Raw genomic sequence first — 17,898 nt, forward strand, 5'->3', positions numbered from 1 at the left:
TGTACCACCTGGGAAACCTGTGGACACTATTACCCCCACTTTATAGATGAAAATACAGAGGCCCAAGGCTCCAGAGTGCACAGAGGTAGAGTGTCAGCTCGAACCCAGCTGAGCAGTCCCAGACTCCCCCACCCCCACCCCGCCTGAGATAGAGTTGAGCTAAGCCATGTGTGGTCCCTAATTCTGCAGGCTTCGAGATGAATCTCAGAGGAATCATTGGTCTCTTCAGGTTGGGTTCTTCTCATGATCGAGTGATAGAGGCTGTGACTTTATTGACCATGAAAACTCCCTATATTTTTATGCCTTAAGCTGTAAAATGCATTGAAAGTGAAACACTCTATAGTGCATAAAATTGTGCAAGTTTTAAGCCACAGCATATTAACCAGCTAATGGCAGACCAAAGGGCGTTTTTATCTTTTGATTATTACATTAATCTTCCATTAAAATTATCTATGTGATTATCACAAAGCATTGAAGATAATAAATTTAGGAAATACTTGGCCTGTTAAGGATCATTTTTAAATGCTTTTGTCAAGTTACATGTGCCAAAAATACACTGAAAACAGGCTAGCTGATTGTGCAAACAACTGAGTCCAAAGATTGCTCTTATTAAGAATGATAAAACTCCTTCTTCCCATGCATCGTCTGTGGTGTCCCACGTCATCACCCGGCCTGCCGGCCTCATGATTTATTGCTCTCAGCTGGTAACTTGGCGAGGCAGCGGGCTGAGCGTGTCAAGCCTTCTGTACTCAGACACCAGCCCTTAATGCCTGCTGCCGCCGACTATCAGAGCAGAAAGTTTGGAGGGGATGCCGTGATGGAGCCCCGGCCCCACACGAACCAGGCCATCTGAACTGCCCCCCCCCCAACCCCCATCACCTCCGTTCTTCCTCACTCAGCAGAGGCCTCTCCCCTCAGGGCAGGACACGTGGCCCTCAGTGTAGAATCAACAGAAGGGGTGGCTCAGTTCTCTAGCCAGGAGTATTCAGGTTTCTCAACTTTCCGGTCTTTGAGCTTGGAGAGGAACGGTGTTGGTTCACAGACAGGCCCAGCCAGAGGGCTGCTGGGGCGGTGGGACAAGGGGAGTCTGAGGAGGTGAGGGGTGGGGGTCTCTGAGAAGCCAGAGAACTGATTCAGGTTCTAACCCGAACTCTGACAAGCTTCGTGGCCTCAAGTGAATGACATTGCCATTCTGAGCCTTGGTTTTCTCCTCTGTACAGTGGGGATAACAGTAGCAGCCACCTCCTCCTAAGGCCCTTGTTGTTGTCTAGTCGCTAAGTCATGACCGACTCTTCGCGACCCCATGGACTGCAGCACGCCAGGCCTCCCTGTCCCTCACCATCTCCCGGAGTTTGCCCAGGTCCATGTTCATTGAATCGGTGATGCCATTCAACCACCTCATCGTCTGCCGCCCTCTTCTCCTAATGCTGTTGTGAGGATTAAATGAATTTATCCTTGAAAAGTGCTCCAATCACTGCTGCTGCCCTGTGGCCCTGCCCAGCCAGGGGCACACCCTCCCGCCGGGCGCAGGTCTGATCACAGCACTGCTGCCCTTCCCTGGCCCCTCCCCACCTCACCGTGTCTGGCCCCTCAGCTTCTGAATGGCCATGAACACCCCCTTGCTGTGTTCCTCTGTTGTGCCTTGATGCACACTGGTTCTCCCCATGCCTTGTACACCCCAAACTCCTATTTATCCCTCAAAACCCAGCTCCTCTATCCCCTCGCAAGACTTCCCTCCCCACATGTTCCCATTAGTTACTGTCCGCATTCCTTTCTGCTCCTTCTGTGTCTGTTGTCACACTTGTTCTGTTGCTCACTCACTAGGATGTGAGCCCCTTGGGTCAGGAACCAAGTCTTGATTTTCCCTCTGCCACGTGAGCCAAGCATAGGACGAGGCTCAGACAAGACAGGGACTCAGTGCCAAAGGTGATGGTGGCAGTGGCCACCCAGCATGGGGGGATCTGAAAAGAGCCCAGGAGACCTCAGGGGCAGCAGTAAGGCTGACGCTTGGGAGGCAGCCCAGCTGTGCCCCTGCCCAGGGTTCCCACAGTGCCTGTCCCAGCTTTGGCCGTGACCTCTCGGTAATCCAGGGCATCTTGGTCCCCTTCTCTGAGCCTCACTTTCCTTTTTATCAAATGAGCCATAGCTAGTGGGGCCCTTATGAGCTTGGATGTACCCCAACTGCTGGGAGGCTGAACACAGAGCCTTATTTTGGTTTGGTTTTCATCCTGGTGATGTCTTGTCTTTCAGGCGACCTAAGCAGGGCTCAGGGACGTTGTGTGCGAGCCCAGGGCCACATGGCAGGCGGGGACAGAACCAGGGAGGTTCTGGGAGGCAGCACGTGGTGAGGAGGGAACTCAGGCTCAGGAATCAGAACAGCTGCACCAGGGACTCAGAGGCCTGCACAGCCGCATGTCTTCTTCAGACCTGTTTCCCCGTCGTGCACTAGGCTTTGAGCCCACCCTTCAGGGTCGTGGTGATGACCCGACTGTGCTCAGGGGAGCACCGGACCCAGGAGCTGCCCAGCCCAGGGCCAGGCTCTTCCCTCGCTCGTCCTGGGTGAGCGGAGGGTGGCTGGTAAGTGACTGGGCTGTGTCCTCTTGCTTTCTAGGTTAACTACATACTGGAATCGCGAGCAAGCACTGCCCGGGCTGACTATTTCGCTCAAAAACAAAGAAAACTGAACAGACGTACAAGCTTCAGCTTCCAGAAGGAAAAGAAATCAGGGCAGCAGTGACGGCTGCCTGCAGCTTCAGTCTGTTGCCGGAGCTCAGAGCCGCCTGCGGGGCCAGGTGGCTTTTGTCCACCCTGTGTCCTGCGGTCCTCGGACACGCTCCGAGGTCCAGGCTCCCGGCTCATGGGGACAGGGCTGGTGGGCTCCAGGGGAAGGGGGGAACTCCCTCGGACAGAGCTGGGGACATTTCCACGGGACCGAAGCCTGAGTGACAGTGGCTTCGACAAGCAGTGCCCGGGGCCGGACGACACGGCAAGGAGCCACGAGAGGCCCCGCCATCTTCACTGCCTGATGGCCCGGCGCAAGGATGTACATAGCCGCGCCCAGACGTGTCCTTGCAGCTTGATCAAATTTCCTAAAACAAGCCAAGAACAAAAGTGTACATTTCTGTTTTTTTCTTCTTCCTTTTAATAAACTCTTTATCATGGTTGGTATGACGGACCATTCTTTGGGGCAGGATTGATTATGTTATTCTCTTTAAAATCTGCTCCCCATATTGAACAGGCAGATTGGAAAAGCTATGGCTCGATTTTTCAGAAGAAATGTTTAGGGTTTAGTCAATAGTTTTAACTATGCCATTTGTTTAAATGAGCGTGTTGCTCTGAGGATAGCATCTTACTGAAGTTCAGGAGGGGACGTAGTGATGTGTGTCCAGGGCTGCACCACCCACCCCTTCGGAAGCCTTCTCTCCTCAGCCACTCCAGCACCTCTGACTTCAGGAAGGCAGGACTGCACGTCAAGCTCGGGGCGCAGGGAAACGGGGGTCACGCCGAGCTGCTGTTTCCTCAGTAGCCAGGCTGAGTTTGAGCCGACAGTCAGACCCACACGTGGGCACGCCCTGGACTCTGAAGACTCTTCTCTCTTCACAGTGCCTGCCCCCTGGTCTCAGCGGCAGGAAAGCCACTGCTTTCACTTCATGGGAGACCTCGGGGTGGGGGGAGCTGCTGCCAGGGGTCCCACTCCTGGGGGTGGGGAGCAAGGGAATGGGCATCTGCTGACCCCCACCCCTCAGGCTAGCCTGCTGCCTCGGTGCTCCTTACCAACCTCTCCAGGGTCCCTCCCAGGGTGACGTCCTTTCGCTGAGTCCCCGGCCAGGGTGGCGGGGCCAAGGTTTCACCGAGGAACTGCATTTCAAAAAAAAACTATTTTTAATTGTGGTACAGGAAGCGACGTTGCTGAAACAGCCTCTGACAGTCGAGGGTCCGTTTGCACAGGGGCGTCCTAGTGAATTCCTCCTCCATTCTGATCTTTGTTCAGCCAACAGAAGCACCCTTTTCTAATGTCTTCCATTGCTACCCACCCCAGAAACAAATATTATTTGTAGCTTGCTATCTGTTATTTGAATTTTTAGCAATTTTATATTTAGATATCTTTGAAAAATATAAATGACTAATTTGGTCATTAAATCTTGTGACATATTCAATATTAAAAGTCATAAACACCTTCTTCTGCGTATTGCTTTGAATTCTTGAAGTCTCGAGCACATGTTGGTAAAGAACGGTGACCACCAAGAATCGCGCTGGGTAGTGACATTTGCTGACAGTTGATGTACCGAGCGGCTCTGAAACGCTCCATGGGTCTCCTTTAATCCTGAGCAAGACAGGATGATCCTCTTCACTCAAGGGTGACATTGAAATCATCACCTCCTTCCATTACAGAAGCAACACCGTTCTCGTATCATGGAATACAGCTCACGTGCAGTTGACACACAGCACACACTTGAAGGAGGAATTTAAGAGAAACACTAACCATTGCCCAGGTCCACTGAGATGGTTAAAATTCAGTTTTTCCTCTGCTTCTCTCAACCCACACCTGGATTTTAAAGTAAGACTCCGAGCATCTCTTACCTGTCTCCCGGGCTTTACCAAGCAGCTTGGCACACCCAGGTTATACTCAAGTGACCCAACAGGCCGTGCCCCCACCTCCCAGCATGTCCCCTGACCTGGCCCCAGCGTGGCCCTCACTAACTTGATGGTAACTCAGGACCGGGCCTTTACCAAGTCTGGGTGGCTGACAGGCCCAAGCAGTAGTCCCTGGAGCCCTGGCCTCCACTGGTTACTGAGCTGCCCCCATCGTCTGGGGCAGGCTGTGTGCCGGCCCCTTGTGAATATGCACAGGCCCAGGTCACTGCAGCCAGCCTCAGGCAGGTCACCACCACCATTCCAGGGATGAGGACTCAGGGCTTGGAAGGGTCCCACCTTCCATCCAGGACACAAAAGCAAATGAATGGGATCTGGCCCTGAGACTCCGGGCCTGCCCTCCACGGCCACGGACTGCAGATCTTCTGGGCGCTGCCTCCCTGGGGCCTCGGTTTCCTCATCTGTTAGTGCAGGTGCTGGAGTAGGTGGTCCCTGCAATCCCTTCTGGAGAATGTCTTAAATGTCTCAGAATCACAGTGAGCCCAGACTTCCTTCCAGAGGTTTCTGTCCTGCACAACCTGCAGCAGCGCCACTGTGTCTGGACAGGAATCCTAAGAGCTGAGGAACGCTGAGCTCGCTCCGTCCCGCCCCCTCCCTGGAGCAGCAAGTGGACGTTCCCTCCCGGGTTCTGGTCCTCGGCCTGCAGGCAGCATGCTGCCCTCGGGCCAGCACTTGCCCTTGTTGGCCTCTTTGGTCTTCCCTCCCCAGGACTCCTCAGCCCCACGTGCCGGGCCTCGCTCCCCACCCGGAGCAGCGGCTCCTCCTGAGCCCTCTCCTCCCTGGTCCCCGGGACCAGTGTCCCCGCTGCCTTGGGAGGCCCCTCAGCTAGGTGGAGACCACGCTGATACCCCTCCGAGTCTTCTCTCCATGGATGAAGAAGCTGGAAGAGGCTCCCCTCTGCTGTCACGTCCCTCAAACCTGCCAGCTGCCCCCTGGGTTCCCCAGCTGAAGGACTGGGAGACCTCAGGATAGAAGGGAGCAGAGACCCGACCCGGTCATCGTGACGCTCGCAGCCCAGTGAGGCCAAGGGATGGCGGGTGACCCCCCAGGCCGCCCCGCAGTGAGCACCATGCAAGCCCCGTGGGGACCAGCCTGGGCCTGGCAGGTGCTTGTGGAGAGACGGGCAGTGGGAGCCACAGGAAGGTTGGGGAACTGGGGACCTGAGATGGGGGCAGCAGACAGTGCCAGGCCGGGCCATCTAGTCAGGCCCCTTGGCAGCCCTGCTGAGCGGGACAGGCTTGGCTTCTTGAGGCGCTGCAGCTCCCAGGAGAGAAGGAAGCCCCCCTCTTCCTGGTGTCCCTGGGAGAAGACGCTGCGGCTTCACCACCGGGCCCAACGTCAGCAGTGTCTGAGCTTCCCTGACAGCAAGGATGGCGCAGCCACGAGGGCCAGAGAAGGGGCCCTGAGACGGGAGAGGAGGCAAGGCGGGGATGAGGGTCGGTGCCTCTGCCCACCCCTGCCCTCAGCCTGGTCCCTGTGCCCACATTAGCGCCCCGAGGGACCACCGCAGCCTCCTGGTAGCCCTGGCAGGATGGTCCCAGCTCCTGGCATGGCTCCTACCACCTCCTCTGGTGTTTCCTAGGGCTGTGCACCTCCTCCAGAAGGAGAAGCCGGAGGAAAGGAAGGAGAAGGCTTCCTGGCTCCATGGGCTGAGCCTCCTCACTGGGCACAAGCAGCAGCACCCACCCCAGAGCCTTGCAGGGACCACGGGCTGGGTGTGGGCTGGGTCACAGCCTCCACGGCCTGGCCTCAAACACAGCCCGTGTCCCAGTCCTGTAGTCCGCCGGATCCTCTGTGCCCCATCTGTATGGTGGGTTGAGATGCCCACTTGCAGCGCTGGAAGCAAGACAGTGAGACAGCACGTGCCCAGCGCATGGTGTGTGAACCCCTGATAAGTGGCCACACGATGTTGGCGTCCGTCATCTCACTTAGTCCAGTTGCCCAGATGCTACGTTCTCCTCTAGCAGTGCCCGCTCTGAGAAGGGAACTGGTCAGGCCTGAGCTGTCCCCTCCTGGAGTTCCAGAGTCCAAAGAAGCTGCCATGACAACTGCCAAAACCAGCTTCCTCGGTGTCTGGAAAGGGGCCATGCAGGAGCCGGGCTTCAGCCCTCTGCCCTGGGGACAGACGGTTGAATTTGGGGGTCCTGCTCTGCAGGCCTGCACCCTGCCCAAGTCCCAAAGCCAGCCTCGAGGGCCCTGCCCTCCTGTCCTTCCTTGCCAACTGATTCTGTGACATGAACGCTCACTGAGCACCCTCCTATAAAGCAGACCCTGGGGTCAGGCAGGCAGTGCTCAGATTTCAGTTGTCTCCTGGTTGGTGTGTCCTCGGATGAGCTGCATTACTTCTTTGAGCCTCAGTCTTCTCTTCTGTAAAATGGGACAATAAAGCCTTCTTCAAAGGAGCCTTGTGAGAACTGGATGAGTTTACTAGGCCAGACGGGCTGGGCTACAGTGACACCAACAGCCCAAAGGCCCCAGTGGCTTTAACACAGCAAAGGCTTATTTCTCGTCACACAGAGTATGGTCCAGCCACCCTTGGTCTTCCACTGAAGCCTGGGCAGGGGACAGAAGGGCTAGAGAAGGGCAGCAACAATTAGATGCTGTGGTTCAAAAGCAATCCTTCCCACCTTTGCTCATATTTCATTGAACAGAATCAGGCACCTGGGGCTGCCTCCTTCAGGGTCAGAGGGGTGTGACTACCCAAGGATGGGTAGTCACAAGTGCTTATAAGCAATCACAATGTCTGCCACCAAAAATTCCCAATCACAGGCTTCCCCCCAAGGTTGCACCTCATCTGCAGTGAAATATTTTCCCTTTAAACTGATCCAGGCTAATGCTGTTCTCTACCTTAAAGTGTTAGCTGCTCAGTCGTGTCCAACTCTTTGCGATCCCATGGACTGTAGCGCGCCAGGCTCCTCTGTCCTGGGATTTCCCAGGCAAGAATACTGGAGTGGGTAGCCATACCCTTCTCCAAGGGATCGTCCCAATCCAGGGATCAATCCCAGGTTTCCCGCATTGCAGGCAGATTCTTTACTGCCTGAGCCACCAAGGAAGCCTTCTCTACCTTAAAGTGAAGATTGCTCAGCCGTGTCTGACTTTTTGCGACCCCATGGACTAAACAGTCCATGGAATTCTCCAGGCCAGAATACTGGAGTGGATAGCCTTTCCCTTCTTCGGGGGAATCTTCCCAACCGAGGAGTTGAACATGGGTCTCCTGCATTGCAGATGGATTCTTTACCAAATGAGCTATCAGGGAAGCCCTAATAAAGCCAAGGAAGTTTCTCTACCTTAAACTCCATCCCAAACAAGAATGGCCGTGGAGTCACGGATTCGACGTGCAGCATGTATGCATGTTGGTGTACATTACAATAAAAACAGCTGGGACGTCCCTGGTGGTCCCGTGGCTAAGACTCCAGGCTCCCAATGCAGGGGGCCCAGGTTCAATCCCTGGTCAGGAAACTAGTTCCCACACACTGCAACTAAAGATCCTGTGTGCCTCAACTAAGACCCAACACCACCAAATAAATAACTAAATAATACATACACACAGAACTGTTCAAATCGAAAAATCTACCTCGTACCTACCCCTGAAATCATGTGTGGGATCACAGTCACGCCTCCCACGCTGACGAGCATAAGCTAATCTCAGACTTTGTCAGTGCCGGCCCCCTGCCTCTTATTAGGCTCTTGACCAAGGTTGCTGTTGCTGCTGCTGCTAAGTTGATTCAGTCGTGTCCGACGCTGCGACCCCATAGACGGCAGCCCACCAGGCTCCTCCACCCACTGGATTTTCCAGGCAAGAGTACTGGGGTGGGGTGCCACTGCCTTCTCCAATGCATGAACGTGAAAAGGGAAAGTGAAGTTGCTCAGTCGTGTCCAGCTCTTCGAGACCCGACGGACTGCAGCCTACCAGGCTCCTCCATCCATGGGATTTTCCAGGCAAGAGTACTGGAGTGGGGTGCCACTGCCTTCTCCGCTACCAAGGTTAGCTACTATTCTATTCACTGTTTCCTTGGTCTATCCTCAGGCCCACCGAATCCCCATTTTATAGATGAGGAAACTGAGGCAAAGAGAAGCCTCAGCTGAGGCCATGCAGTTGGGAAGTGATGGAGAGATCACCCACCCTCCACGCTGTCCCCAGCCCTGTTGGGCCTCCGTCTGACGCGACCCAAATGCCCTGGATCCTGAAGGTTCCCCTGAGGCCCCGTGGAGAGGCCCCTGCTCTCTGGAAAGGCAGGCAGGAGAGGGAAAGGGTTAAGCCTGTCACATTGTGTTCCCACCAAACACCTCTGCTTAAACGCAGAATCCCAACAGGGTGGTGTTTGCTGTAAAAGCTCTAGAGTGATTTGTGAAGTCTCGAAGGCCCGTAATCTCGTCAGCGTAATGGGATTATATTTCAAATCACCATGGCCTGTTCATTACCCATTTAAACTCCTCTGACAGAGGAAAACTTACATAAAACGCACACAGCAGCCCTTGCCGACTTCCCCACTCTCCTTCCTGATTAGACAAACAGATGCTGAGGTCTGGAATGAAAAAATAATGTGCCCATTTATTCATTTTTCTGACAAGTCACAATAGATTTTTAACTGCCAATGAGTGACCTCCCAGAGGGGTGGTGGCTGGGAGGTGGCCGCCAGGCAGCAAGTGGTCATTTCCTGGCCTGGCTGGCGATGTCTCCCGGGATCACAGCTCAGCCAGGCTGAGCCCCTCTCCTCGCCCTGTCCCAGTTGAGGTGGGGGACTGCCTGCTGGGCCGCTCGGCTGTCACCACCCAGAGGGGGCCGGGGAGCTCCTGAGGGCAACCAGGACACAGCCATGGCCTGAAGTCACAGAGCCCGGGCAGGAATCGCAGCCCTGCCTGGATCAGCAGGGTGACTGAGGACACTTGTCATCTCTTGGAGCCTCAGTGTTCCTGTCAATAAAATGCAGACAGTAAGACAGCTCATCTCGGAGGTGCGGGCTCCGGGCGCAGGGCTTCTCGGGGCGACCTCCAGCCGGCGCCGCCGGCCGCGCCTGGCCCGCCTCCACCGCGACCTCTGGCGGATGGGGTTTTGCTGTCACTTGCTGAGTCTGTGTCACTCTGCTCTGAGACGGTGCCTGGAGCAGAGGTGGGCGGGCAGAGGGGCAGCTGAGTCAGGGGCAGCTCTGTCTGCTCCCCTCCTCATTCAGAAGCTGGACGCTGTCCCTGAAGACTGGCAGCCACCAGATAGAGGGGCCCCTGCGGCAGTGAACAGAAAACGTTTCCCTTCCCGTCTGTCGTCAAGGCCTCCCGCCCCCCCCCCACCCCCCGCCCCAGGACTCCGTGGGCTCAGCCTCAGCTCCACGACCCTCGAGTCACCTGGTTACTGGAAGGACTGATGCTGAAGCTCCAATACTGTGGCCACCTGATGCAAAGAGCCAACTCATTGGAAAAGACCCTGATACTGGGAAAGATTGAGGGCGGGAGTTAGGGTGGCGACAGAGGATGAGATGGTTTGATGGCATCACCAATAAAATGGACATGAGTTTGGACAAACTCTGGGAGACAGTGAAGGGCGGGGAAGCCTGCTGTGCTGCAGTCCGTGGTCAGAGAGTCGAACACAACCTTCCAACTATACAACAACAAGTAGCCATGGAGATGGTGCCAAGTCACGTACTGGGAAGAAGGCCTCCCCTGCCAGTAGGCCTCAGGGGCATCTCCAGAACCCAGGAAAGCTCCCTGACCCATCCAGCTGGGGGCCTACGCCCCCCTCCCAGGTTCCTACCACCAGCCCTCTCCCCTCATCGGCACTGCCTGCCTTGCTGAGTAGCCCCAGGCAGGGTTCTTATCTTCATGCATTAACTCTATGAATACGTAAGAAATACTGTGAGGCTAATTCTTTTTAAAATGATAAAATTTGTCTATATTATAGCATTCCAGCCCCCAGCTTCCTGAAAGCTAAAAATATTTTAATGTCATATTCCCATGTAAATTTCAGTTTAGAATTTAATACCCTTTTAACATACATTAAATTTTTAGCATTCTTCAAGCCCTTGGTTCTTCTAAGGGCTTAGCTGCTGTGCGTTAGAGGAAAGGGCTGGGGAAGGCTGTAAATTAGGAGAGAAAGTTCTAGAATTAGGTTACCCCCAAACCTCTGTGCCCACCCCCATTGTAGGAGTTATTCCTCTGGGCTGAGAAGTATCTGAGCCAAACCCTGGAGTCCTGGGAAGTGTCAGAAGTCTCGGTTTCCTTGCTGGAGCGGCTGTGATTTTATCAAATAAACACAGGGGTGGCTTTACGGGAGGACTCCTCACAGCAGCCCAGGTTGGGGCGCCAGATGGCCCGGCGTCGGCCACAGTCAGAAGCCTGAGCGCTGCAGTCCAGTTGCCCAGCTCAGACACGACTTCTGCCACTTGCCTGCAGGTGACCTGGATGTGTTCTCTGTGCCTGTTTCCTGGCTCCAAAATGGGGCCATGTCAGAGTCAGTTCACAGACTATGTTATGCAAGGGGAGATTATCAGCTTTGCAGAGGTGACCGCCAGATGCACTGGCTGGCCTGGCTAAGGGCTCCAGGGTGATGACGTATGGGGGCCGGAAGCAGATCATTTTAACTGGTCCATACCCCGACTCCAGCTCCTAGACTAAGACCTCATCCCCCAGCCACAGGATGCCCGAGGGTGTCTCTGCAAAGCCCCGGGATTGGCCCATGGGCTGTAGCTTCCCACTAGTCCCACCAGTTCCCTCTTGGAGCAAAGCCAAGGGCAGCCAGGGGAGGCTCTGAAAATGATAGGGAGGAGCGCTCATGGCATTCTAGGTGGAAAGCAGGGCGGGGACCTCACGCCTCCCTGGGCTCACAGGCTGAGGGCTGAGGGCTGCCTGGGGCATCCGGCCCACCAGCCTTGAAGTCTGGAGTCTCGGGCTGCTCTGGCCCGCCCACACCCCCTGCCGTGGGTCACCACGCCAGGCTCCTTGAGTGAACCCCTCCATGTCTCTGAGCACCCATCTGTGAAATGGGGTCAGAAATAACAAAGCCTTCCTGGTGAGAGGACCCAGCACGGTAGGAGTCATCACTCACAACTCGATGTGTGGTGAGAGGCTCGCCTGGCCATCCGTCCAAGCGATCATTAACCAGAATGAGAAACTTAACAGTATGGAGACCTGAAATCCAGTGAGATGATGTCTCTGCTTTCTAATCACTTTCAGGGGATGATATAATGCATTGATCGAAGGAGACGAACCCCACTTTGGGCTCCAACCAGTGTCTGCAACAAAAGCAGCGGGCTTGTTAACCTAGATTTACAAAATCTCCAACCTGGTGAGAAGGAAGGCCTGGTGGGAGGAAGATGCTGCCGGTGTGTAACACTGGGAGGACCCGGGGACCCTGTAGGGATCCCCCTTGAGCGTGCCCCAGAGGAGGCCCAAGGGATCCCTCTCCAAGCAGCCACCAATGAGTTAGCTTCCCAGTGTGGAGTGAGTTCCCCGACTCTGGAGGAATGTAAGTGCTCAACCTTCAGTCAAGAAGTGTCCACTAGCGCCTACCTTGTGCCAAGCCCAGCTCGGGCCCAGAAGGTGCAGAAATGACCTGACCCAGAGCCTCTCTTTGGGAACTCATGGACGACAGGGCCAAGAGAGTCTCTAGAGCTTGGGTGACCGGAGGTGGAGCAAGAGTGGAGGCAGACACGTCCTTTCCCTCATAGCCCTTTGCAGCTGGGGGCTGGGAACACTCCTGGATCCGGTGGGTCCAACTGGAAGCTGGCAAGCTGGTGGACGCTGGGGGAGGCCAGATTCTGAGGCAAGAAACCCCAAGAGGAAGAAATCAAGCAAGTGGAAGGAGAGTGGCCAGAGAGTCCAACCCCATCTGCATGGATCAGTGTGAGTGAGAAATGGCTCCTTGGCTCCCTGTGGGCTTAGGAATCCTCGCTGCTGGGGCACCTTGAGGCGCGGGAGCTCAGTGTGCACAAAGACCTCTTCCAAATGGTCATGTTGATCATTACCCAATAAATCCTCCCTGTACTGTGGAAGGTAGGGCTCCTGAGGCCTTCTGCCCCGATCACTGTTCTCTCCCATCCGTGTTAGGAAAGGAAGCCTTCGGCTTTGCAGAAGGTCTAACCTGTGTCCCCCTCTAGGATGCTGTGAGGGGCTCTTGGGAACAGGACCGATGTCCTAGGCTCTCACAGAGCAGTGCTCAGCTGACACTCACCTCCCATGAGACCAGCCTTTCATCAATGTGTGTGTCGGCAGAAGACAGACCCTCAGCCGACGCCTTGATCACCTGCAGCTCTGACGCCCCATTTCTGGACCTCACTCGCTGCCCCTGAGAAGGGCATCCTCCAGGTCAGCTCCAGCCTGTTCCAGGCTTTGGAACCTCAGAAGGAGGGACTTCTTATCCCCATGCCATATACACGTGACAGGGCAGGGGTCTGGTTGGCCTGACGGCAGCCACATGTTTATCCTCAGGCCAGTCCCCGTGGCCGGGGGCTGGCTGCCGTGTATGGCAGCGCTCCCAGGACACAGCTCAGGGGGTGGACCCCAGTCGCCAGAGCAGAGGAATCGGGGCAGGTAGAGTCCATGGATCTCTTCAGCAGTTGCCGTGTGCCAACCGCTGTGCCAAATACCCATTCAAATAATATTCTCCAAATTCCCCTAAAGCAGAAGCTCGTGGCCTCCTTCCACAGTAACAAGACCTAAAGGCTGAAGAGGCTTTGCCCCGTGAGGAGGACCCGCTTCTGACTCCAACCCCAGTGCTCCCCTTCATGGGCCACCTCCTCCACGTGGGCACAAGGGAGGTGAGGCTTCCCACCAACCACAGCATCTCTGGGGAATGGTGCGCTGTGTGAGGGTATGTGTGTGTGGTGTGTGTGCAGTGCACGCGGTGTGCAAGGCGTGTGTGTGTGGTGGGAGTGAGTGTGGTGTGTGTAACATATGGTGTATGGTGTGTGTGGGGGGAGTGTGGGGGGAGTGCGTGTGGTGTGTATAATGGGCAGTGTATCATGTGAGTGTGTGTGTGGTGTGGTGTGACTGTGTAGTGTGTGTGATGCTTGCGTATGGCCTGTGTGGCATGAGTCTCTGGTATGTGTGTGTGATACGAGTGTGTGCGGTGTACACGGTGTGTGTGGTATGTGTGGTGTGTATGTGTGTGTGAGGGAGCATTTACTCCATGAGCCGCCTGCCCCTGCCCATCCTCACTCCCCCCGGGCAGGGCACGCGTCCTCACACACCTGTGCTCGGGGCACAGCGAGCCTGGCGGCGTCTGCTCTCGAAGGAGGCCATGAGGGTCTCTAAGCAGCCCCTTCCCTACCGCCGAACAGCTGGCCACCATCTTGGCACACATTTGCCTGTCACATCTGATTTGCAAAGTCATGTCTGTAACAGACCCACAGGAGCGTCCAGTTGGGGCTTTTTCAGGTCAAGGAGTATTTTACAGAGTCTCTAGTTCTTCAGAGGGAAAAAAAAAAAAAAGTGTGAACAGCCCTCCTTCTCCATTGCCAGACTGACACTCTCAGCGGTGGATGGTCCTCCCAGCCACCCTGGGCTAAAGCCTTGAGAATCATCTGAGGGTCTGGCATGATCCCATTTTACAGATGAGGAAATCGAGGCTCAGAGGAGTCCTGTCACTTCCCCAAGGTCACATAGTGACTAAGAGCAGAGCCAGGATTTGAACATGGCCCCTCTGGCCCCTCAAGCCATAGCTCATCATCCTCATGTCCACAGCCTCCCTGCAGATTCCTGAGCTGAGCTGTCCTTGCTGGTGTGACTCCAGGACCTCCTCCTCCAGGAAGCCTGCCTGAGCTGTCATGGTCCTCCTTGGCCCTTCGAGCTCTTACCACTGACCACTGACTAGAGTCTCTGGTTTCCAGAACATTCTAGGAGGGGCCCACCAGAGCTGAGCACTTTGATCCCCTGAAGGCATCAACTTGGCCAAGGTGCTTCCACTGCCTGGAGCAAAAGCCCAGGAGGAGGCAGGCCAAGCAGGTTCTTCTCCTCAGGAACCCCCAGAGCCCTTAACGGGCACCAGTGCCAGGCGCCAGGAAGGAGTGACGTACGCAGTGTTTCCCAAAAACCTTTTTTTTTTTTTTTGGCCAGAGCCACATATGGGTCACTCAGAACTTAGAGTGACAATGCTGTTTCAGGCAGCTCAAGCTAAGCAGGGTCAGGTGCAGACTGAGAGCAAATCAACTCTGCCACCTATTAGCTGCGTGACCTTAGGCAAGCTGCTTTACCTCTCTGAGCCTGTTACCCTGTACACTTCCACGTGGCTCATCAGGGCCACTCCATCTTCATCCCGGCAGCCATGATCACCCTCCATCCAGCAAAAGCCTCTTCCCAGGCCTCTGGCTCCTGTCTGTCTCTCATTCCCAGGTGTGCTCTCTGGGCCTGGGGGACTGAGTTTGCCTTGCTCTGCACTCACAGTAACTCCAGCACCAGAGCAAGCCTGGCACAAAATAATGTTTGTTTAATGAGTGAATGGATGGAAGAATGAGTATTCCTATGTGAACGCTCTGAATTTAATACGGGGCAGGCATGGCCCGGCACAGCAGCCCATAGCCACTCCCTCTCTGACCCCCATCCCTACCCTTCTACATTTCAGTCTGCTTTGAACCTTAAAGGAAGTCCAAGTCTCATTCAGCAAACATTTATTCAATTTGAGTAATTATGTCCTGTTGGGAGTTGGCAGATGGCAAAAGATGACTGGGAGAAACTCTTTGTCTTCTCATATAAAAAACAGCCTCTCTCCTCTAGAGGAGCCTAGAGGCTCCCAGCCTGGGCTCTGCCCCCTAGGCTTCATGGGCTCCTTGCCTCTACACTACGCCACCATGGCAGGACCATAGCACCTGTGCCCATTGCACAGATGAGGAGAGTGAGGCTCAGAGTTCTCAGTAACTCACCAAGGTCATACAGCTAGGGGGAAGTGGGGCAAAAAATTTGACCAGGTTTCATCTGATCCCAGACCCTGCAATCTCAACCCTTCATAGTTCTTGACTGAGAGGCATGTGACATTGTAAATAATGCCATTCTGTCCTGGGTTGCCTAGCTCTGCCTCACTCCCTATTTTTGTGTGACACTAAGCCAGTCATTTCTCCTTGATGAGCCTCAGTTTCCTCATCTGTAAAATGGGGCTAATAATCCCTCCTCTACAGACTCATGACAATTACATGAGCTAGTATATGGGAGCTCAGAACTGAGTAACTTCACTTTCACTTTTCACTTTCATGCATTGGAGAAGGAAGTGGCGACCCACTCCAGTATTCTTGCCTGGAGAATCCCAGGGATGGGGGAGCCTAGTGGGCTGCCGTCTATGGGGTCGAACAGAGTCGGACACAACTGAAGCAACTTAGCAGCAGCAGCAGCAGATGGGAGCAAGATGTCAGAGGCAGAACCAGTTTTGTGACTGTGGTCAGAGGGGCAGAAACAGCTGGGAAGTGGTTGCCTCAAAGATGAAGCTCTTGGCTGAGCCTGAGGAATCAGCGCCCAGTGCAGTGGCCAGCATATAACAGGTGATCAATAAACTCTGATGGAATGAATGACTGCCTTCTGCTGGTGCTGCCGATTGTTCTGGAACGGACAGAGGCACAGAGCTTGAACCAGGGTTCCCTTGGATAGACACTGAGAATACAGGGGATGCAATGGAGCAGGACAGCCAAGATCCATTCTCCAGCCTAGGCCAGGACAGCCTAGACCCATCCTCCAGCTTCATGGGCTCTGCGTGGGCACATGAGCCTTGGTACACATGCCCAAGACAAGTGCCACACAATCAAGATGGCTGCCTCAACACTCAAGATGGCCACCACACTTGACAAGATGGCTGCCACACAGCGGCCACAGCTGCCCCCAAAACCAGTGTCCACGGAGTACCAAGAGCCCCACTGTGACTGGATTCAAAACAAAAAAAAGCATTAATTGTTAAAGTGTGACCAGATTCCAAATAGAGTGAGTCAAAACTCAGGCAGGGCAGCCTAAACTCTCTCAGGAATAAGAATCCAGTCAGCCCATCCCTGTGCCCCTGAGAATGCTGGGTAATTGCTTTTTCCCTTTTGTCTGTTTTCTTTTCGCAGAACCACCAAGAAGCGGCCTCAAAAATCAGTTAAAGCTTCCAAAGTGCTCCTTTCCCCAGAAATCTTTTATAAAAGGTGAAAGATTTACAAGACCTGAAGAGCAAACCAAGCAGGATAATTGTTTTTGGAATGACCCCAATATTTTCACCCTGGCGACCCCAGCTGGGCATCTTGCCCCATATTTATGATTCCTGGTCCTCTGCGCACCACCGAGTGACCTTTCTGAGCCCCCTCTGTGAGCCCCCAGTCCCTTATCGGGCCTGTAACTCACCCTGACGCTATCTCTCGGGAGGGTCTTCTGCACTTTAATTTAACTCCCCTCATCGTTATTTCCCGGACTTCAAGGTTTTCTCTTTCGAATTGCCCTTCCCGGGACAAGCATAATCTGTTTGCCATCAAGCCCAATAAATATGTTTGTGCAGGAGATGGAACCGTTTGGGGAGAGCGGCTCGGGCCCGGGAAGCCGCCTCCGGCTCTCAGCCCCTTCTGGGCAGCGATGGCTGGTCTGCGAGTCCTTGAGCCTTGGTCCTGGTGGGAGCCACTGCCTCAGTTCTAAGGCCGAGTGGCTGGTTGTAACAAATAAGGATACAAGACACCTGGTTAAATTGGAATTTCAGATAAACAATGAATTTTTTTAGCATAAGTATGCCCTGTTCAATATATGTTTTAAAAAAATTCTTCACTGTTTATCTGAAATTCCAATTTAACTGGGCATCTTGGGTTCTATCTGGTATCAGCTTCTGGGGGCCATCCCACTCACTTCCCTGAATTAATACACTGGAGAGTGTTTACTTACCAGTGTTGCCAAAACAAAGTACCAGAGACTGGGTGGCTTAAACCAAAAAAAAAAAAAAATTTTCTCTTACTTCTGGGGGCTGGAAGTGCAAGGTCCAGGTAACCAAGCAGGGCTGGTTTCTTACAGAGTCTCTCCTTGGCTTGCAGAAGGCCCCCTCCTCCCTGTACATGTTCATACATGGTCATCCCTCTGTGTGTGTCCTAATCTCCTCTGCTGAAACTGTCCTGTTGGATCAGGGCCCACCCTAGTGACCTCACTGTAACTTAATTACCTCTTTGAAGACCCTGCCTCCAAATACAGTCACATTCTAAGGTACGAGGGTTGGGCCTTCAACACATGAATTTTGTGGGGGCACATTTCAGTCCACCACGAAGGGCGTTTAACTCCCTCCCACCAGAAAGCTCCAGAGTCTGGGCTTACTTCAGGGCAGCCCTG

At 54.3% G+C, this 17,898-nt stretch overlaps 2 protein-coding genes and 1 non-coding gene across 20 annotated transcripts in view; 1 reads left to right on the forward strand and 2 right to left on the reverse strand.

Moving 5' to 3' along the window:
- Window positions 1-3,168, forward strand: part of MAPKAP1 (MAPK associated protein 1) — a 240,055-nt gene extending 236,887 nt beyond the window's left edge. For 17 of the 18 annotated variants that reach the window (XM_042245202.1, XM_027965752.2, XM_042245212.1 and 14 more), the window contains one exon: window positions 2,612-3,168. In XM_042245202.1, the coding sequence (XP_042101136.1) occupies window positions 2,612-2,737 (126 nt within the window). In that variant the 3' untranslated portion in view covers window positions 2,738-3,168. 18 annotated transcript variants of the gene reach the window in all.
- Window positions 3,169-9,180: 6,012 nt separating this feature from the next.
- Window positions 9,181-17,898, reverse strand: part of LOC121819151 (uncharacterized) — a 38,471-nt gene continuing 29,753 nt past the window's right edge. Inside the window, exon 4 of the mRNA XM_060413652.1 lies at window positions 9,181-11,876. Coding sequence (XP_060269635.1) covers window positions 11,686-11,876 — 191 coding nt within the window. The 3' untranslated portion in view covers window positions 9,181-11,685. The remainder of the gene's footprint in view (window positions 11,877-17,898) is intronic.
- Window positions 16,668-16,780, reverse strand: LOC114114294 (U5 spliceosomal RNA). The gene has a single exon (XR_003589116.1). It is a non-coding gene; the product is annotated as a U5 spliceosomal RNA (small nuclear RNA).

This window comes from Ovis aries, chromosome 3 (assembly GCF_016772045.2).
Source record: "Ovis aries strain OAR_USU_Benz2616 breed Rambouillet chromosome 3, ARS-UI_Ramb_v3.0, whole genome shotgun sequence".
NCBI classification, from domain to species: Eukaryota; Metazoa; Chordata; class Mammalia; order Artiodactyla; family Bovidae; genus Ovis; species Ovis aries.